The 22,393-nt window shown below is 46.6% G+C and overlaps 1 protein-coding gene across 6 annotated transcripts in view; it reads left to right on the forward strand.

The window, feature by feature from the left end:
• Positions 1–22,393, forward strand: part of NSMCE1 (NSE1 homolog, SMC5-SMC6 complex component) — a 167,135-nt gene that overhangs the window by 103,293 nt on the left and 41,449 nt on the right. For all 6 annotated transcript variants that reach the window (XM_069209892.1, XM_069209893.1, XM_069209897.1 and 3 more), the window contains exons 5-6: positions 12,927–13,073; positions 14,029–14,145. In XM_069209892.1, coding sequence (XP_069065993.1) covers positions 12,927–13,073; positions 14,029–14,145 — 264 coding nt within the window. The remainder of the gene's footprint in view (positions 1–12,926; positions 13,074–14,028; positions 14,146–22,393) is intronic.

Below are 22,393 nucleotides of genomic sequence, written 5' to 3' on the forward strand. Positions count from 1 at the left end.
AAGAAAATAAATTACCTAATAAAGACTCCACTCCAAGAACCTACATGTCTAGTCATTGTGTGAGAAACCTAAGGCGTCCCAAATAAACAGTCAGTGTACCTGCTAAGGTGGCAAAGGCTGAAAATTAGGTACACATAAAGTAAGTGCCTCATCAAAGGTCAGTTTAAAGGCAACACCAGTTAATCTCCCAACTTTTTAACCAAACTGAAGCTCCAACACAGTGCTTCTGCTAGCCCAGTGTTTTTTAATTTTCATGTAGTTGTGATAGCACGACTCATTAGGACCTTCTGTTTTGACTTCTAAAGCTAAACTAAATATTCTCTACACTGTATTCACCTGGATGCACAGCTGATCATCTGATAGAGACTTCTAGTTGCAGATTCCTTACCTTAGAATTTTTCCCCAGGTGTCAGACTGGATCTCGGCCGATGCAACACGGGAAAAGCGTCCACGGACTAGGCCTCCGTCCTCGGAGCCTGCATCTGGGTCGGCTCTGCGCTTCCCCGAGTTTCCCAGGGCCGGAACGACCCCCGCCCAACTAAGTTTTACAAGGCCATGCGCTTCATATTTGGCAGACTGACCCTAATACGGTGCCTTCGGGCCCAAGGGGTTCGGCTGAGGGACCTTCGGGTTCCGTGCCGGCTGCTTCGGCCCCGGCCACTAAGGTCACCTCCGGATCCGTGCGCGGATCTGCACCGGCCGCACCCTTGAGACCTTCCCCGGAGCTGGGTCGATTATCGACGCTCCCGACGTCGGTGGTGCCCACGATCGACGTCGACCCAATTCTTAACCCCGATGACTGAGTCGGAGCAGCGTCGGCCGACTTCAGCTTCGGTGGGGCCTATTCGCCCCAGGTCGGATTCGGACCCTTTTTCTTATGGGTACGAATATGGGGAGGATTTGCAGGGGTCCCTTGACCCTTATGAATACCAGGATGACCCTGCTATGGACTGGGCACAGGAATTGGGCGAAGCCAGTTGTCTGGGTACTTCTCCTGACGCTGGCGTGCTGTCTCCTCCTACTGTGGCTACGGCGGAGGGAGCAACTTATGGTATGGTGGTCAGTAGGGCAGCTGAGGTCCTCTGCCTTGAGCTTCCTACTGTAGAGGTCAGGTCTAATCTCCTGGCGGAGGTGCTTCAGCCTTGGGCTTCTACTTTAGAACCCCTTTTGCCATTTAATGAAGCCCTCACCGATGTCCTTTTGGGTACATGGTCCAAACCCAACACAGGGGCTCCTGTGAATAGGACTATCGCACGCTGCTCCGAGCGATCCTAAATTCCTGTCCCAACACCCCACGCCTGAGAGTCTTGTCATCTCGGCGTCCTCTTCTTCAGGCGCGTTCCCTTCCGCACCCCTGGGTAGGGAATCCAAAAGGCTGGAACAGTTTGGCAAGAAGTTGTTTTCTTCCTCCAGTCTAGCGCTGTGGTCTGTGAACACCGCATGCCTTTTGGGCCGCTATACCCACTCCTTGTGGGATACGGTTGCGCAAGTCCTGCCGCAGATACTGGAGGAGGCCCGTGCTATAGTCTCCCATGCAGTGAACGATGGAAGAGACACGGCCAACTTCACAATCCGTTGTGGGCTGGATTCGACCGACTCTCTGGGCAGGTCGGTTGCTACGACAGTGGCCTTATGGCACCACCTGGCTCAGGTTCGGTCTGCCTTAGACCCGGGAGACTGGATGGTAGCGTTGGACTTGTAGGACACTCATTTCCACATCCCCATCCTGCCTGTCCACAGACGTTACCTACGATTCGTGGTAGTTCATGAGCACTTTCCATTTACTGTGCTCCCCTTAGGCCTTACCAGTGCCTCTTGGGTGTTCACGAAAGTGATGGCGGTGGTTGCAGCTCATCTGCACAGGTTAGGGTTTTCAGACTTCCCTTACCTCGACGACTGGCTGTTGAAGGCGGACTCGCCCCAGAAAGTCGTCTCCCACCTTCAGACTACGGCGAACCTCCTACACAGGCAGGGTTTCACTATCAACGTGCCGAAGTCACCCATGACTCACTCTCAGTCGCTCCCTTTTATTGGGGCAGTTCTGGACATAGTGCAGTATTGGGCTTATCCTCCCTACAAACGAGTCCAAGACATTCAGGCTATGATTCTGATCTTTCGGCCTTGGTCTTGGGTTTTGGTGAGATTGACTCTGAGGCGTCTGGGCATCATAGCCTCCTGCTAGTAACACATGCCAGATGGCATATGCGGGCTCTGCAGTGTGACCTGAAGTTCCAGTGGGCGCAGCATCAGGGGAATTTATCCGATCTGGTCCAGATTTCGGACGGAACTGCGAACAATCTGCAGTGTGGCTTTCGAATCCAAATTGGGTCCACAGCATATCCCTCTCCCTTCCCCAACCAGATTTCTCCATAGTGACAGATGAGTCACTTCTGGGTTGGGGTGGCCACATGGGAGAGGCTCCGGCGGAGTCCGGGCTCCATATAAACCTGTTGGAGCTCCGGGCGATCAGGCTTTTGTTGAAAGCATTCCTTCCCTCTCTCAAAGGGAAAGTAGTGCAGGTGTTCACGGCCAATACTACCGCCATGTGGTACTCCAACAAACAGGGTGGAGTAGGGTCCTGGACCCTTTGTCAGGAGGGCACTACGCCTCTGGACATGGCTGGAAGATCAGGGCATTACCCTGATGGTTCAACATCTGGCGGGATCCCTCAACGCCAGAGCAGACGAACTCAGCTGTCGATGCACAGCCGATCACAAATGGCGTCTCCATCCAGAGGTGGCGCAAGGTCTCTTTCAGCAGTTGGGAGAGCCTTAGTTAGATCTGTTCACCTCCGCAGAGAACGCGCAATGACAGCTGTTTTGCTAGTTTGAGTTTCCAAGGCGGCACTCGCTAAGACGCTTTTCATCTCAAGTGGCGCTCTGGCCTCCTTTACGCCTTTGCGCCTATCCCTCTTCTGCACAGAGTTCTCAAGAAAATCAAGAACGACCGGGCCCAAGTCATCTTGGTGGCTCCGAACTGGGCTTGAGGAGTGTGATATCCAGAGCTATTGAGCATGTCCATCGATCCTCCACTCAGACTGCCTCTTCGGGCGGATCTTCTGTCGCAGCAACAGGGGACGGTTCTTCACTCGAACCTGTCCAACATCCGCCTTCATGCGTGGAGATTGAGCGGCAACAGTTGCCGGCTTTTACCCTTCCACCCGAAGTCTGCAATGTTATCTTGGCAGCCAGGCGTCCATCGACTAAAACTGTATATGCCTGTCGGAATAAATTTGTGGCATGGTGTACCAACAAATCTGTTTATCCCCTTTCTGCCCCTCTGTCAGAAGTTCTTCTGTTCATTCTTTCTTTAGCCCAGAAGAGCTCTGCTTTGGGCACCCTTAAAGGGTAGTTATCTGCCATTTCAGCCTTTCTTAGGCTACCTGATCAGCCCTCACTCTTTAAATCTGCTATTGTGAGTAGGTTCCTGTAAGGAAATGCCTCCGTGGCATGGTTACCCCCTAAAACTTTTGCCTTTGCTGATGCTAAGTTATGATTTGAAAGTGTGTTGGGACCCTGCTAACCAGGCCCCAGCACCAGTGTTTTTTCCCTAAACTATACCTTTGTCTCCACAATTGGCACAACCCTGGCACTCAGGTAAGTCCCTTGTAACGTGTACCAAGGGCCCTGATGCCAGGGAAGGTCTCTAAGGGCTGCAGCATGTCTTATGTTACCCTTGGGAAGGGACCCCTCACTCAGCACATGCACACTGCTTCACAGCTTGTTTGTGCTGGTGGGGAGAAAATGACTAAGTCGACATGGCACTCCCCTCAGAGTGCCATGCCAACCTCACACTGCCTGTGGCATAGGTAAGTCACCCCTCTAGCAGACCTTACAGCCCTAAGGCAGGGTGCACTATACCACAGGTGAGGGCATATGTGCATGAGCACTATGCCCCTACAGTGTCTAAGCAAAACCTTAGACATTGTAAGTGCAGGGTAGCCATAAGAGTATATGGTCTGGGAGTTTGTCAGACACAAACTCCACAGTTCCATAATGGCTACATTGAAAACTGGAAAGTTTGGTATCAAACTTCTCAGCACAATAAATGCACATGATGCCAGTGTGCAATTTATTGTAAAATACACCCAGAGGGCATCTTAGAGATGCCCCCTGAAAACATACCCGACTTCTAGTGTAGGCTGACCAGTTCCTGCCAGCCTGCCACACAACCAGACATGTTGCAGGCCACATAGGGAGATTGCCTTTGTCACTCTGTGGCCAGGAACAAAGCCTGTACTGGGTGGAGGTGCTTCTCATCTCACCCTGCAGGAACTGTAACACCGGGCGGTGAGCCTCAAAGGCTCACCCCTTTTGTTACAGCGCCCCAGGGCATCCCAGCTAGTGGAGATGCCTGCCCCTCCGGCCACTGCCCCCACTTTTGGCGGCAAAGCTGGAGGAGATAATGAGAAAAACAAGGAGTCGTCACTGGCCAGTCAGGACAGCCCCTAAGGTGTCCTGAGCTGAGGTTGACCCCTGCCTTGAGAAATCCTCCATCTTGAGTTTGGAGGATTCCCCCAATAGGATTAGGGATGTGCCCTCCTCCCCACAGGGAGGAGGCACAAAGAGGGTGTAGCCACCCTCAAGGACAGTAGCCATTGGCTACTGCCCTCACAGACCTAAACACACCCCTAAATTCAGTATTTAGGGGCTCCCAGCAAATCAGATTCCTGCAACCTGAAGAAAGGAGGACTGCTGACCTACAAGCCTGCAGAGAAGGAGGAAGAAGACAACTGATTTGGCCCCAGCCTTACCGGCCTGTCTCCAACTTCGAAAACCTGCTCCAACGGCGCATCTGACAGGGACCAGCGACCTCTGAAGCCTCAGAGGACTGCCCTGGACTACAGGACCAAGAAACTCCCGTGAACAGCAGCCCTGTTCAAAATCCTGCAACTTCTTCACAACAAAGAAGCAACCTCCAAAGACTTTGTTTCCCGCCGGAAGCGTGAGACTTCACACTCTGCACCCGACGCCCCCGGCTCGACCTGCAGAAAACCAACACCTCAGGGAGGACTCCCCGGCGACTGCGAGCCCGTGAGTAACCAGAGACGACCCCCCTGGGCCCCCACAGCGACGCCTGCAGAGAGAATCCAGAGGCTGCTCCCCCTGTCCACAACTGCCTGTAACAAGGGACCCGACGCCTGGAACCAACACTGCACCCGCAGCCCCCAGGACCTGAAGGAACCGAACATCAGTGCAAGAGCGACTCCCAGGCGACCCTCTGCTTAGCCCAGGTGGTGGCTGTCCCGAGAAGACCCCCTGTTCCTGCCTGCAACACTAGAGTGACCCCCGGGTCCCTCCATTGTTTTCAATCTAAAACCCGACGCCTGCTTTGCTCACTGCACCAGGCCGCCCCTGTGCAGCTGAGGGTGTACTCTGTGTGCCTTCTCGTGCCCCCCACCCTCCCTCCCTCCTCCGGGTGCTCTACAAAACCCCCCTGGTCTGCCCCCGTGGATGCAAGTACTTACCTGCTGGCAGACTGGAACCGGAGCACCCCTATTCCCCATAGGCACCTATGTGTTTTGGGCACCTCTTTGACCTCTGCACCTGACCGGTAACTTTGGGGTTGCCTTGAACCCCCAACTGTGGGCGGCCTATGCCCCAAACTTGAGACTTGTAAGTGTTTTACTTACTTTCAAAACTAACCTTTACTTACCTCCCCCAGGAACTGTTGATTTTTGCACTGTGTCCACTTTGAAAATAGCTTATTGCCATTTTTACAAAGACTGTACATGATATTGTTTACATTCAAAGGTCCTAAAGTATCTAAGTGAAGTACCTTACATTTAAAGTATTAACTGTAAATCTTGAACCTGTGGTTCTTAAAATAAACTAAGAAAATATATTTTTCAATATAAAAACCTATTGGCCCGGAGTAAGTCTTTGAGTGTGTGTTCCTCATTTATTGCCTGTGTGTGTACAACAAATGCTTAACACTACCCTCTGATAAGCCTACTGCTCGACCACACTACCACAAAATAGAGCATTAGAATTATCTACTTTTGCCACTCTCTTACCTCTAAGCGGAACCCTTGGACTCTGTGCACACTATTTCTTACTTTGAAATAGTATATACAGAGCCAACTTCCTACACTTCCTAAAAGAGCTCACCCACTTATTTCCCCCCACTCCATTTATCATGCCTCAGTGGGACCTTAATCTTGTACTTACTTATTTGATGTGTACCCCCTTTGATAATGCATAATTGTCCCTTGCAGCTCCTCACCTTCAAAACTGTCTTTCTGGTCGCTATCACCACTGCTCGCAGGGTGAGTGAGCTTCAGGCCCTTTCCTCAAAGCCTCCTTACTTGTCTGTACACCCTGACAAAGTAGTATTAGGCACTAGAGCTTCCTTCCTTCCTAAGGTGGTTACGCCCTTTCATGTAGGCCAGTCCATCACTTTGCCTACCTTCTATGCACCCCCACATCCTTCCCATGAGGAGGAGAGACTCCACTGTCTGGACCCAAAAAGAGCACTGGTGTTCTACCTCAATCATACTAAAGATTTCCGGGTGGACGATCAACTCTTGGCTATGTGGGTGCAAAAAAAGTGAAGGCGGTGCAAAAGCATACCATCTCTCGATGGGTGCTTTGTTGCATCAAAATGTTCTTCGCTTTGGCCAAGAAGCAACCTCCTGAAGGCTTGTGTGCTTATTCCATCAGAGCAACTGCTGCTTCCACTGCATTAGCACGCGGAGTTCCTGTCCTGGATATCTGCCAGGCAGCTATGTGGGCATCCCTGCACACGCTTGCTAAGCATTACAGCCTGGATAGTCAGGTCCGTTGAGACTGCTATTTTGGTCATTCAGTCCTGTAGGACTTTCTACTATGATCTCGGTTCGCAGCTCACCACTGAGGATGGCATTGCTTGGGTATCTATTCTAAGGAATCTGCAACTATATCAGTTGTACAAGTTACTTACCTTCGGTAACGAAATATCTGGTAGAGACATATTCTAGTTGCAGATTCCTCACAGCCCACCCATCCTCCCCGCTTGCGAACTGATTTCTAGGACAGGGATTCCCCCTTTCAGGTCCTTAGCTCTGGAGCACCAATCTCAGTGTTCTTTGCGGCTCTGCGCTGTGGTGTGGAAAGTCGTTAAAAGAAACTGCTGTCGCTGCGCGAGGGCGGCGTCTACGTACTTCTCCCGATGTCATCACGGCGACCACAACGCCTGCGGATTCGACCGACGCCACCTACTGACGTGCAAGGGTATTGCTTGAAGAAAAATCTCCGGATCCAGTCTGATGCCTGGGGCAAAATTCTAAGGTAAGGAATCTGCAACTAGAATATCTCTCTACCAGATATTTTGTTACCAAAGGTAAGTAAGTTGTACATCATTACTTTCACTTCATTGACCGCTTCCAGGCATCTACTGTCTTAATGCCTCAAAACACCATTAAGATTGTTAATAGTACATCCAACTCCTTGTCAAGTTATGCGTGGTCTTCTGACATGCCTCAGGCGTAACCTCTTTCTCTTTGGTCCTAATTGGGGCTTCATTTGTTATTGCTTTATAGCGTTTATATCCCCGGTGAAAATAATGATTTTCAGATGTTTTGTCTCATTAAAGGTCCTGCTTATGATCCTCCCTCTTCGCTCTTTTAGCTGCAAGCAAATGTTTATTCGGGCAACAATATCGCCATGGATAAACAGTGGAATTGCTGTACACTTGGAGAAACACATTGGAGAAGCAACAAAACATTTAGAACACTGAAGCACAGTTCTTTCACCTTATATACTGTGATGAGATACCCCACCACACGCTAAACTCACTGCCTTCTTTAACATCATGAACTATCTTCAGCTGACAAATAGTCTTGCACTACGCCAACCTGGCTTTTTAAAAAATTGAGCAGTAAGATACTCTTTGATCCTCCTCAGTCAGTCTCTGGCACCTGTATCTGATATTTGCTGTGCATGAAGCAAAACATGTGCATTGTTATATTCTGTGACAAAAGTATGGGAACCTCTTTTCTTTGCTACAGGAGAACACTCTGCATGGTTCTTTTTCAGAAAAGTTACTAAAATCTTTACGTTGTCCTGTCTGTCCGCATAAATTAGTACTTATTATTTAATCTGTGTTCTTAACTGCACCTGGATACCTCTCGGGTCTAGTTATAAATCATTATCTACTTACCTTTAATTGTTGACTTCGCTGAAGGTGGTAATAGACCAGAAGTCACTGGAGGATTCAACTGAAATCCTAGTTCTTTTGCTGTTAGCATGTTCTTTTCTTATATGAGGAATGACTATCACACACAGTTAGTGAATACTTATTTCGAAAAGTAATTTTCCTCTAGTTGTTCAGAAACTAAAAAGTCAAGTCTAATCCGGATGTTAGTCACCACATTGACAAGCTGCAGGCTTTGTACATATTTTGCCTTTTCAGTGAGTGTCTAAGAGCTCTTCTGCTCATCTTCCTTTGGCAGTGCCTTGTTAGTTTTTAATGTCGTGGACTGAGCCCACAGTATACCTTTTGGTGACATGGAAATAGGTGCATTTTTAGTGGATCATCTGTACAAGATGCAAGAATGAGACTACAACACAGACTTTTATAAGCCGCCTGCTACTATAGGAGTTTCATCTATTCAGATTGCTGAACAGTCCAAGATATCTTTGTATAGGGCCAGCCAAACAATACCACAAGCCTGGGTTGGGAATCCTTTATCATAAACCTGCCTGGGTTGGGAATCCTTTATCATTAAGTTTTTTTTTTTATTTGATTATTATAGTCACATTATGCAAATGAAGTGATATTTAGATATTGAAACTACTTTATGCGCACAACACATCTAATAGAAAAGTGCAAAGTCTATACTTAAACATTCCATGGTGACATGTGGATGTCTATGTTCCAAAACCATGATTTCACTCTTAAATGTTGGAGCTGGCCCTGCTCGCTTCTAGAAAGATGCCTCTGTGATGGCACCAGTCTGACAAAATGTTGTGATGTTTTTGTGGGCACCATCTTGCCTTGTATATAGGTTTATTCAGGCTGATACAATGGTCCATTCCCCCTCTCGCCCCTCCAGTAACTGGGTCTCTGCTTCCTTCAAACTCTGGCGATATCTCTTATGGCCACTACTAGACCCTGCTACAGCAGGACCAATTTGTGCCTTTTGCTATCTATATCGGTTGTAATGTATAATAAAGTGAATTGTGGATTTCTGCGGAGCTTCCAGCCCAGCTCCCTCTCCAGGCATGCTAGCACCCTTTCCCAAAAGGGATCACTTTTCTACAAATGTCAGAATACCACTTCCATTCTCCACAGCCTATTGCATGTATAGTAGGCCGTATGTACATACATAAACTGTATAACCTCAAACTGCAAACTTATAGCTGTCTCCAGAGCGGAAGCATGTGCTTCTCTCCAGCCATCATCCATTAGTGGACCCCCCAATCTCCTTCCCATGCATCTCGCAGTGGACCAAAGTTGGCTGGTGAGGTGACAACCAATGAGTGGCACATAGCTGCTACGTTTTCAGATTGCTTGTGTGCGACATTCCAGTGATTTTAGTGTGTGTAGGAGTGACATTTTGCTGTCAGAGTGAACGGTCATGGTTAAAACTAAGCAATAATTACCATGTAAAGAAAGAAATATCTCAAATGGCCCACTTTTGAGACCTGGAAAGCTCCAAAAAGCCCTGAAACTGCTGTAAAGGCCCTGAAGTGGAAGGTCACTAACCACAATGGCTGACCTTAGACCAGAAAAGGCATAAAAATCTTTAAAATATTACATAACATGCAGGTCAAGTAACTTCAATTATGTGCTCGACCTTTAAAGAGGAAGCAATATTTCTTTAATGTGGTGTTTAAAAAAAAAAAAAATCAGTTTAGTCAGTCAGTTGTAAACTAACAGCACAAAATGCTTTATCTTGTGAACATTTGAACAATAGTAGAAGGCAGCACGGTCTACTTTCTTTTAAAAATAGGATAAATGAAGATTGAGAAACTGTTTACCCAATTTCATTAAAGGATAACTACTTTATCCTGGCCAAGATTTTTCAAGTGAAGGTTCAAATTGGAAAAGCATCCACATAAACACATTTGATAGGTCATTTCGTTTGTGTGTCAACTGCTAAAGTATACAGTGTTTTATAGATACAGACACCTCTGAGTAACACCACAGTGTGGAATAAGGCCACGCATAATTCAGAAAGGATTACACATGGAAGCTGCACCTCATGGCCGAAGTATCTTATACTACTACTTGACTTTAATGCACTAAGCATTTGACATACCTACTTGGTTCCCCACAAAGTGCTTCAAGAGAATCATGTATATCCTTATCTGAACTTGGTCTTGCTGCTGGTGCTTACTGTGCTGCTCTGCTGGTATTGCTCTGTAGGCAGAGACTGAATCTCTCTCAGAGGAGAGCAGGCTGCTGCCAGTTTACCGGCTTCATGTGAATGCTGGATGCAGGCATCAGTCGTACATAGTTGTCTTTCTGTGCTTCTTCTGTGGCCTCAGTGAAAGCTGGTGCTCTGCTGCTCACATCACGCTATGAGGCGGCTGCAAATGCTCTTTTCCTTCCTTGGCCTAGGACTCAGTTTGGTGACTGCTTGCTGCCTGCAACGCTGATCTATGGTCATCTTTGAGGGCGGCAGAGGAATCTGTCACAGAGCAGGTAGTGGCTGTCTTTAAAGACAGTGAAGTGCTCCAGAGACCGGTGTAACCAGACGACAACTATATGCTTCTGCCTTCCCTCTCCACCCCCAACACATGGGCAGGTCAGGTGGAGGTGATCTATGAAATTCGGCAGCAACCGGGTACCACACAACTCCCACATGAGAGCAGGTCACATGGTGATCCTCCCTTTTTGATCCGGCTGCAATCATTGCCTGCCAGTGCCTGGGTTGTCCTTCAGAACTAAAACATACATCTTCTGACATACAGCTTGTGTGGCTACAAACTGTGACACCTCTGTCCCACCTCATGAAATCACGCACTTGAATCACGCACTGGCTGGCACCAGGAAAAACAAAACCTTAAACTGTCACCCGCTGCCAGTGCCTGCATCAAGAGTCAATCACTCTGCATGGTCACAGTGGGCAGGCGTGGCTTGCCAGACATAACAGGCAAAGCTCTGCCCCCCGAATTCACGTGTGGATACTGCTTTGTGATAATGCACCACAGTAACAGACCACTGGTATCTCAGAGGCCGCAGCCAGACTGAGTGAGTCTCGGATTGATTAAATCATGCAGCCAGTGAGCCAGGCCGTAGTGCTTTGCCAGTTGTATTGTACCTTGTACTGTGCCCTATCAAATTTTAAATTAAAACTGAGATTGAGACCAGTGCAGACTCAGTGGTCAGACAGGTTAGATCTTCAGTAGCTCATAAGGTAGCGAAAAACAAATTTAAGAGTTTTTCAGTAAAATGTTAGACCTGCACTTGTAACATTTACATGTCCTGGTACTGAAAAACTTTTAAATTTGTTTTTCACTACTATAAGGCCTACATCTTCCATAGGATAACATTGTGGTAGCTTATTACATTTAATAAGTGATAACTTTCAATTGAGAGCAGTTAGGACTGTAGATGTTGGTGTCTAAAGAATTGTAGTTTATAGCCCATTTTAATGGTAAAGTTGGATTTCAACCAGCTCAAAATTGTGACAATGCCACTTTTAGAAAGTTGCCATTTACTGCTCCAATCCATTTGGTGCCTGCAGAAACAGAAAAAGCTCCAACCACCTTGAACTCTGCATCTGAAAACAGCGTGCTGTGTCTTGTATTCCCCCCCTCACCCACCCCCCTCTCCACCAAAAGTGGTGTAACCTTAGTCCTAGACCCATGGAGCGGGCCTGAATGTGCTTGGTCAGCACAAAACAAATGTGGTCCCCAAGCAACATATGAAGCCCCTCTTCGCAAAGCCCCTGCCAAGCCCCAAGCTGTGCTGCACAGCTCACCAGAACCAACGCAAAGCCTCACAGCACAGCTTCATTGAAACCACTGCCAGTTGACGAGAAGCCTCGCTCTGACCGCACACCGGGATTTAAGGTAGTTTGTTCAGTGTGCCTATCTTGGGTCCCTATGACAGGCCCGCACTCCATGTTTTTTGGCCTGAACTTATGACTTGGTCCCAGTCTGGCGTGACCGGATAGCACCAGTTGGCGCTTTGTAATTTTATGTACTATTTCCACTTAAATCTTTAATATTGCATATCTCCAGTTCTACTGTTTTTTTTTTATCGATTTCTTCTCAAATAATTTATGAAATTCTTCTCTTTTTGTCCTAAATTGGTGTGAGGTTTTTCTTGTGTTGTGTTTCTATTTTATTACTGTTTAACGTGTTGCATGTCCTCTGTGAGTCAGGAATTGTGCTTCCTATCTCTTCCCACCTGGCTGCTTAAGTGATGTCATGTCCTGGAGAGGAACAGGGGCATGGACCTTTCTTCCCAGTTGCATAGCTTACTACAGCATGATGGTACCATTGTGTTCTTCTCTGCCTTGGTTCTGGGGAGTCATACCTGATCTAGCTTCCCGCGCAGCGAGTTCGACAGCTGAACAACTATAAAAATGTAAAGCAACACACTCATAATCCCATCAACATTAAGGAGTAGCGACCGTCTTTATCAGGACATTTCATTAGCCACAATGAGATAGTTTTTGTAATTTCCTTTCCACACAGAAGTATAAATGAGAACATTTACATTTAATGTACATTAGAAGTGTAATGTAATGTACTTGGATAATGTCAAAGTGAAAGTGCCTTAAATCTTAACAATCTCCCAAGTTTTGCACATCCCCGAGTTTTAAGCATGCTGGATTGTGTCCGTGTCTGTTGATTTACTGAGAAATCAAATGTTATGTGACTGCACCAAACCCGGCCTGCTGAAGACCAAGTACTTGCACCTTATACTTATCATACCAACATAATTTTGCATTTCAACAAAACTTATGTTTTCATGTTGTGTATTTTCAGATGGATCTTATAATCATGTCTGACAACGGCTTGGTTTCTTCTACGAGCATTTTGAATTTAACTGACCAACTGCAGACTAAGAAAATGAAGAAAAAGGAAGCTGAGCAAGTCCTCCAGAGCTTTGTGCAAGATAAGTGGCTGATTGAAGTGAGTGTCCCTGTGCAGTTCCTTCCCTTTTATTTTGGAGTTTACTCTTGGTGCTTGTGGAAGGTGTCGGACTGAGATCACCGAAAACTGCAGGCCTCCTTTCATCAACCGGAAATCAAGGCCATGTGCCATTCTGCGGAGAGCAGGATCTCGGTACCCGTCAGCTACAAGTACTGACTGAATTGGCAACGAGCACAGGACAAGTCGTATGAGCTCGATAGGCTGCATAGTTCTACCATTTCTGTCCAGCTAATTGGCAATAAAGGGTTGGCTTTGACTTTTTCCCACTGGCACACCCGCACGGCCTTAAAAAGTCTAGAGCCACATTACAGTCGGGGTTTCACCTCTGCCGCTTGCCCGCATCCTGAACTGTAGCCCTGCTGCCCAGTTACTTAGCTCAGGTTGACCTCCAGAATTCAATGACTGTTCCAGAAACCATTCCCACGAGAAAAGGTTTTCTTGTATAGTATTTAGCAGTTGATTTATAGCATGAATTTGCCTTCTTTTTATTGTATTTGTTGAATGTATAAAGTACATAGTGGGCTACTGACTTGCCACCTTTGGTATGTGATTTAACCAACAGTGAGAAGCGCATTCAGGCTTGGGGCCATTTTTTTCACTCCAGGCAGTGGAAGTCAGTTTGGTAACCTCTTTACACCCCTTTGTGCTCCAGGTAAAGAAACCTGTTACTTTTGACCATTAAGGGCAGAATTTAAATTTCTTCACCAGTTTAGTATCTTTCTTCTAAAAAAAAATATCGTCTGTTTACCAGGAACAGTTTTAGCAGATGTTGCACTCGTAGTGCTGGAATGAAACATGTTCTATGAAACAGAATGGAAAGCGAGTGACGCAGTCATTGTGTATAATTTATTTTCAATGAAGTTCTTGTTTCCAGGAGTAATAACCAAAAAAGGACATAACACGGAATAATACACATTTACTGTTTCTCATTTAGAAAGAAGGAGACTACACATTAAGTACTCGCTGCATAATGGAGATGGATCACTACATCCGCACTGCATATCAAGATGTAGTCGGAATGTGCAACATCTGCCACAGTATAGTAATTCAGGTATGTTTACAATTTTCATTTCACAATAAGTCGTCCAGGCATCTGAAGATAAACTATTTCTCCCTCCCTGCTTCCCATTTCATAAATGAAATCTGATACTATTAGTTTCTCATTATATTGTCTTGAACAGGCTTCTCCAATGAGCAAATCGTGAGATAATAGTAGCTCTTCTGTGTGCAGCCCAGTCCACTGAATTTGATTGGTTGAATTAACATATGAATACTTAAACTCAAAAACTTGTATTTGAGAAGGAAATGTATTTATTTTCAGAACCTATAAGCTGATGTTTAGCCAAAAATGGTTAACTTTATACAATAAATGTATAACTAATATCCGAATAATAAATCAGGTGGCATTAAGGAGACTACTAGTATCACTTTGGTGCCTGGGAAATTGCAGCTATTTGTGTCACGTATTACCTATGTAAAGGCTTTCCAAATGTTTAGGCCTTTTTAGGTTTCACCTGCACCACGCTTGCCCTGTGCTTGTGAACTCTTGTAATTTAAAAAAATATATATATTTATTTTTATTTTTTAAAGGGACTTGCAGCTCGCCCCTACCTACTGTTTGTTGGTCTGCTTGTCACTCTGCTTTCCTAGCTTTTATTGGCTGTGGGATTTTTTTTGCTGGGATTTTTTTTTTTGTCTAGTTTTCTTTACGGTGGAGCCTGGACCATCTGCTCCTTCCTTTTTAAGCTTTTATGCCCTTTTCATGGACCTACTCTTTTCTTTGTCTTCATGCTAGTTTGTTGACTGTGTGTTATTTGTGAAGCTGCACTGCTTGGATTCTTTTAAACATCTTATGTAGATTATTTTTTACTATTCAGCTTCTTTGGTGTCTGCAAGGGTTGCATTTTTCAAAACACACCTTTTTTTATATATATTTCTTGTGTACTCATTTGATTATTTTTTTCACGTTCTCACTCACAGAATTTCTTTTTTGGATTCATTAGAATATCAAGCTTCTAGTGGTGTCTGCATTTGGAACATGTCGTTATAGTTACAAAGAGAGCACATGTAACTGTTACATTGCTCGTGGAGTTCCGGTTTGATTCTTAACAGTTGCTATTCGAATTACTCTTTAATTTTGGACACCACGATTTATGAATATAAAATCCATGTTTTATTTCTTTGCAGACAAAGTATTTGTTTGCAAATTCGTTTTCATACTTGCAAAAGCACCGCATGCAACTGTAATGCACAAATTATTTGAACGGGTGTCTATTTCGTATTGATTTTCTACATCTACTGCGTTTCAATGCATTCACCAAGAGACTTCTGATGGGAAAAATTAAACATTGGGATTTAACATATACACTGCAGCCCGGGAGCTGGGTAAAATGGCTTCCCCGCACTTACGAAGTCCAGTGCATTGGAATTGGAGTTCGTAATGGGCATCTCTGCTTATGCACTGGTGCCCTCACACAGTCATCTGCACCCTACCCTCTGGGCTAGGAAGGTCTACCGTAGGGGGGACTTACAGTGACCTGGTGCAGTGACCAGCAGTGAAAGGGTACTTGCACCTTTTCACGCAGGCTGCAATGGCAGGCCTGCAGACAGTTTGCATGGGCTCCCATTGGTGGCATAATACATGCTGCAGCCCATGGCACCCCTGGTGTACCAATGCCCTGGGTAACTAAGTACCATATACTAGGGACTTACACGGGTACACCAGTCTGCCAGTTACAATTGTGGCGTGGAAAGGATACCAAAGCAACCAAATTTGGAGGAAAGCACAATCACTAGGGTCCTGGTTAGCAGGATCCCAGTGAAAACAGTCTAAACACATCGATATACAGGCAAAAAGTGGGGGTAACCATGCCAAAAAGAGTGACTTTCCTACACAAAACCTCCAAATGAAGGACAATAAGACTAACCTTGCCTAGTCGAGACTTCATTGTTTAAGTGGAAATATCTGCAGAGTCCAAATGCATTGAAGTGATTGCTCCCAGGTCTATGTTCCACTTTATAGTCCATTCCCTGTAGGGAGATGGACCACATCAACAATTTGGGGTTTTCTCCTTTCATCTGTTTAAGCCATAGGGATGGACTTGTGGTCTGAACAAGGAAGTGAGTGTCAAACAAGTATGGCCTCAGCTTCTTAAAGGCCCATACCACAACAAAGGCCTCCCTCTCAATGGCTGCCCAACACTTCTCTCTGGGGGCCAACCTTCTACTTATCAAAGCAACAGTTTGATCCTGACCCTCTTCATTCATTTGTGGCAGAACTCCCCCTATCCTACTTCAGACACATCTGTTTGGACAATTAATTGTTTGGAGTAATCAGGGCTTCTCAGAATGGGAGCAGAGCACATGGCCTGTTTCAGGTCATCAAAGGCCTTCTTGCAGCTAGCTGTCCACAAGACCTTCTTTGCCATCCTCTTGGATGTGAGGTCATTTAAGGAGGCTACAATGGAGCCATAACCTTTAATGAACGTCCTCTAGTATCCAGTCAGGCCTAAGAAGGGTCTCACTTGGGTTTGAGTGGTAGGGGCAACCCAATCAAAGATTGTCTGGATTTTGTCCTGGAGTGGCTGATTTCGTCCTCCACCTACCAGGTGGCCCAAATAAACCACTTTGCCCTGCCCTATCTGGCGTTTTGATGCCTTGATAATGAGGGCTGTCTTTTTCAGGGCCACAAGTACATTTCCAAGGTGCACTAGGTAATCCTTCCAGGTGGATCTAAAGACAGCTATATCATCTAGATATGCTGCACTAAAGCTTCCCATGCCTTTGAGAACTTGTTCACCAACCTTTGAAATGTTGCAAGGGCATTCTTCAAACCAAAGGGCATCACTGTGAAGTGATAATGCCCGCTAGGTGTTGAGAATGCTGTTTTAGGGTTGGCATCCCCTGATCATTTGAAATGCCAGTATACAGCAGCCACATCAAATATGCTAAGATACTTGGCAGCAGCCAGAGTATCTATCAGCTCATCTGCCCTAGGGATGGGATGAGCATCGTCCTGGTGACTGTATTGAGCCTCTGTATGCAACACAGAACCTCCCCTCTCTTTTACCATTTTGAGAGTGAGGCTTGGGCACCAAGACTGCAGGACTAGCCCCGCGGCTGTCTGAAGGCGCCATGACTCCTAGATAGAGCATATTTTGCGCTTCAGCTTTGATGCAGTCCCTTACATGATTAGGCTGCCTATATATTTTACTTTTTACAGGCAGACTGTTACCAGTGTCAATGGTGTGTTCACACCATGTTGTTTGACCAGGAGTGAGGGAAAACAGTTTAGAGACCTGACCCAGGAGATTCCTACAGTCATCCTTTGGCTGGTCAGAGAGGCAGTTGGCAAGATCTACTACCTCTACTGAGCTATCTACAGGATTGTGGGAGAAGAGGTCAGTTAGAGGGTCACTCTTTTCCTCCTGACCTTCATCAGTGGCCAGGAGCCGTGTCATGTCAGCCCTATCATAGTAAGGCTTTAGGCGATTCACATGAAGCACTCTGTGGGGGCTTCCAGGAGTGCCTAGGTCCACCAAGTAGGTGACCTCACCTTTCTTCTCCAATAGTGTGAGGACCACTCCGCTTATCAGCCACAGGTTCCAGGACGTATACCTTTTGTCCTGGCTGGTAAACAGCCAGTACAGCCTTTCGGTCATGCCACTGCTTTTGCAGTTCTTGGCTGGCCTCAAGGTTTTTAGATGCCCTCCTCATGTACTCAGCCATCCTGGATCTGAGGCCCAATACATGATCTATGTCCTGTTTGGGGGCTGGGGGGGGGGGGGGGGGTTGCTCCCAACTTTCCCTCACAAGGGCAAGTGGACCCCTAACAGGATGTCCAAACAAAAGCTCAAAGGGGCTGTAGCCCACTCCCTTTTATGGAACTTCCCTGTAGGCGAAGAGGCAAGGCAATAGGACATCCCACCGCTGCCACCAATGTAGGAAGCTGGCCTCTTGTGTTGTGGTCACCTATGGTGTTTGCACCTTATACCAGGTCCAGGCAGCCGCTATTAGTGAATAAGAACAGTGTCTAGGAAGCCAGGTCTCTCTAGTAGTCGTTTTGGTGAGCAGCCGAGAATTAACTAGGAAGAGTGTAAAGCACTTGCAATACCTCAGCAGTCACGCAGCAACTTATCACACCTGAAAGGAACCACATAGTATTGCAAGAATAAAGGTACTTTATTATAGTAACACTGAACTAGATTACTCGTAGGCAGTCCCCCAACTGGAGGTAAGTACACACACCATATGTGTATGTATGTGTATATATATATATATATATATATATAATGTTCAATGGCATGTGTAGCTGCAGATAAACATGTTGTGCACTGTTCCTGCCATCTAGTGTTGGGCTCGGAGTTTAACAAGTTGTTTTTTTTTTCCGGCTCCATTGCGCATGGGCATCAACTCCATCTTAGATTGTTTTCTTTCCGCCATCGGGTTCGGACGTGTTCCTCTTCACTCCGTGATTCGAATCGGGGAAAAAATAAAAATCATCGAAAAGCGTCGGTATTGTTTACGATCGGGAAACATCTTCCATCGACATCGACGAGACAACCATTTTGGTGGCCCTTCGGGGCTTCCGCGCCCAGTTGAAGCCTGGTCGGCTCGACCACAGACGTCGTCGAAGCCTAATGGACTGGACCCCTTTCCGTTTCTGTCCGAGGTGACACGCTAAGTATCCATATACAGACCAGCATCGGGTCTGTAATCTGTGTCTGTCACCGGAGCACAGGGAAGATACTTGCGAGGCCTGCAAGTCCTTTCGATCTAAAAAGACCCTGAGGGATCGGAGGGCGAGGCGGCTGCAGATGGCGTCGAAATCTTTGGAACATCTCGATGTCGAAGAGGAGGAGATGGCTATCTCCATCCAGGGATCGGACTCAGTCGACTCCGATGGAGACCGACTGCCTACAGCAGGCCAACAAGTGAGTACGCCTGCCCTGACCCAACCCCACAGTCAACCGAAGAAACATAAAGCCTCGGGGACGCCACTGCCTGAAGGCCATGGCTCGACCCATAAACAACAAAGTGGTGATCAAGCAACACCTTCGGCACTGAAAAAGGCCAAAATCGTGCTGAAGTCTTCCGACTCGAGCCGAGAACCCGGTGTCGAAAAATCTCGAATCGACCAAGCCTCAAAAGAGCCTTTCGGAGCCAAGGCCATCCATCACCATGGGCGTTTCGGTGCCGAGAAAACCGGCTTCGGAACCGAAAAAGACCTCTTACACAGTGTAACATGGGCTCTCTAAACAGCTGAAAGAGAGGCACAGGTTTGAAGAGGAGCTTCAAATTGAAGAGTTTGACCAAACGCAGGCATGGATACAAATCCATAAAGACACTGGAAAGAACCAAACTGCCCCTCCTCTAAAATTCAAGAGAAAGCTGGCTTTCCAAACACAATCAGAGACTGAGACTGATCAGCCAAGGGCTAAAGTGGCTAGGGAAAAATCACCAACCCGCCATTTTTCACCAGAACTTTCTCCCCTGCATTCGCCACAAAGGACAAGGTCACCAATTGGTACACCCACTGCACAGTCACCCACACATACTGTGCAAACGCAAGATGATGTTGACCCCTGGGACATCTACGATCCCCCTGTCTCGGACAATAGCCCTGAGTGCTACCCCTCAAAACCCTCTCCACCGGAGGATAGCACCTCGTACAACCAAGTCTTGGCCAGGGCTGTTGCATTCCATAATGTTAGTATGCATTCTGAGCCATTGGAGGATGAGTTCCTCTTTAATACCCTGGCCTCCACGCACGCCTCATACCAGAGCCTGCCTATGCTACCAGGCATGCTGAAACATGTTCAGCAAGTTTTTCAAGAGCCAGTAAAAGGAAAAGCCAACACACCGCGGGTGGAAAAAAAGTACAAACCACCCCCGTCTGACCCAGTGTTCATCACGCAACAGCTCCCACCGGACTCTGTAGTGGTTGGTGCTGCAAGAAAAAGAGCCAGCTCACAATCATCGGGAGATGCACCACCTCCAGATAAAGAGAGTCACAAATTTGACGCTGCGGGAAAGAGAGTGGCGTCATAGGCTGCCAACCAGTGGCGTATCGCTAATTCACAAGCCCTCCTCGCACGTTATGACCGGGCTCAATGGGATGAGATGAGTGGTATCATCCAGCATCTCCCCAAGGGATTTAAAAAATGGGCTCAACAGGTGGTAGAGGAAGGGCAAGCGATATCCAGCAATCAAAGTCGATCGCATTGGACTCTGCAGATACTGCCGCAAGAACTGTGAACACTGCAGTCACAATTAGACGGCACGCTTGGCTAAGGTCCTCAGGGTTCAAACCTGAGATACAGCAGGCAGTACTGAACATGTCATTTGACCAGCAACAACTGTTTGGGCCACAAGTTGACACTGCCATCGAAAAGATGAAGGAGGACACTAACACGGCCAAAGCCATGGGCGCGCTCTCCTCCTGTCAATATAGAGGAACATTCAGGAAACTGCAATTTAGGGGAGGGTTTAGACAACAGCCTTCATAGGCATCCACCTCTCAAGCAAAACCCACCTACCAGTCCCAATAAGAGTGGGGGTTTCGCGGCTCCATCAGGGGACAATTCCCAAGATCAAGGGGAAAGTTTCAGCCCACCAAGCAGGCCACTAGTAACAAACAGTGACTTGACTGTCACCCTTCCCCAACCCACATCACCAGTGGGGGAAGACTAACATTTTACCAAAAAACATTGGTCAGACATAACCACGGACACATGGGTCCTATCAATTATCCAACATGGCTACTGTATAGAATTCACACATTTCCCTCCAGATATTCCTCCAAGAGCGCACAAACTGTTGGCGCAACATCTAGACATGTTACAGGTAGAAGTGCAAGCACTATTAACAAAACAAGCCATAGAACTAGTACCTCACCAACAAAAAGGAACAGGGGTTTATTCCCTATATTTCCTTATTCCCAAAAAGGACAAAACACTAAGACCAATTTTAGACCTCAGAACTCTAAACCTATTCATCAAATTAGAACACTTCCACATGGTCACACTACAAGATGTAGTCCCCTTACTAAAACAGGGAGAATACATGTCAACATTGGATCTAAAAGATGCGTATTTCCATATACCCATCCATCTCACAGAAAATACCTCAGGTTTGTCATACAGGGCAAACATTACCATTTCAAGGTATTGCCCTTCGGGATAACAGCAGAACCCAGAGTATTTACAAAATGCCTCGCTGTAGTAGCAGCTCATATAAGGAGACATCACAAGCACGTATTCCCATATCTCGACGATTGGCCAATAAAAGCCAACACTCGGTGTCAAAATCACACACAGTACGTAATAAATACCCTACACAAACTAGGGTTCTCCATAAATCACCAAAAATCTCAGGTACAACCATCCCAACTACAACAGTACTTGGGAGCAACACTCAACACACAAAGAGCAATTGCCACTCCAAGCCCACAAAGAGATCAATCATTCCAAACCATGGTATCAAACATACAGCCAAATCAGCACTACACAGTCAGATTTGTCATGAAAATCTTAGGCATGATGGCATCATGCGTCGCAATTGTCCCAAACGCAAGACTACACATGCAGCCCTTACAGCAGTGCCTTGCAAAACAATGGGCGCAGGCACAGGGTCAACTCCAAGATCTAGTGTTGATAGACTGCCAAACACACTATACGCTTCAGTGGTGGAACCCTGTAAATTTAAACAAAGGGTGGCTTTTTCAAGATCCTGTGCCTCACGCCATTCTCACAACAGATGCGTCAATGATTTGGTGGGGAGCACACCAACAATCACAATAAACAAGGGCAATGGGACAGTCAACAAAGACAACTGCACATAAATCACTTAGAACTGCTAGCGGTCTTCCTAGCACTGAAAGCTTTTCAACCTCTTCTAGTTCACAAACACATTCTTGTCAAAACAGATAATATGACAACAATGTACTACCTAAACAAACAAACACACTCATCACAACTATGCCTCCTAGCACAAAAGATTTGGCATTGGGCAATTCACAACAACATTCGCCTAATAGCGTAATATATTCCAGGCATTCACAATCAATTAGGCGACAATCTCAGTCGAGATCACCAGCAAACTCACGAGTGGGAAATGAATCCCCAGATACTACAAGAATAGTTTCACCACTGGGGGACACCAGACATAGATCTGTTCGCAACAAAACGCCAAAACTTCGCATCCAGTTACCCACACCCTCAGTCCAAGGGCAATGCTCTATGGATCAATTGGTCAGGGACATTTGCTTACGCTTTTCCCCCTCTCCCACTCATTCCTTT

Source organism: Pleurodeles waltl, chromosome 10 (assembly GCF_031143425.1).
Source record: "Pleurodeles waltl isolate 20211129_DDA chromosome 10, aPleWal1.hap1.20221129, whole genome shotgun sequence".
NCBI lineage: Eukaryota > Metazoa > Chordata > Amphibia > Caudata > Salamandridae > Pleurodeles > Pleurodeles waltl.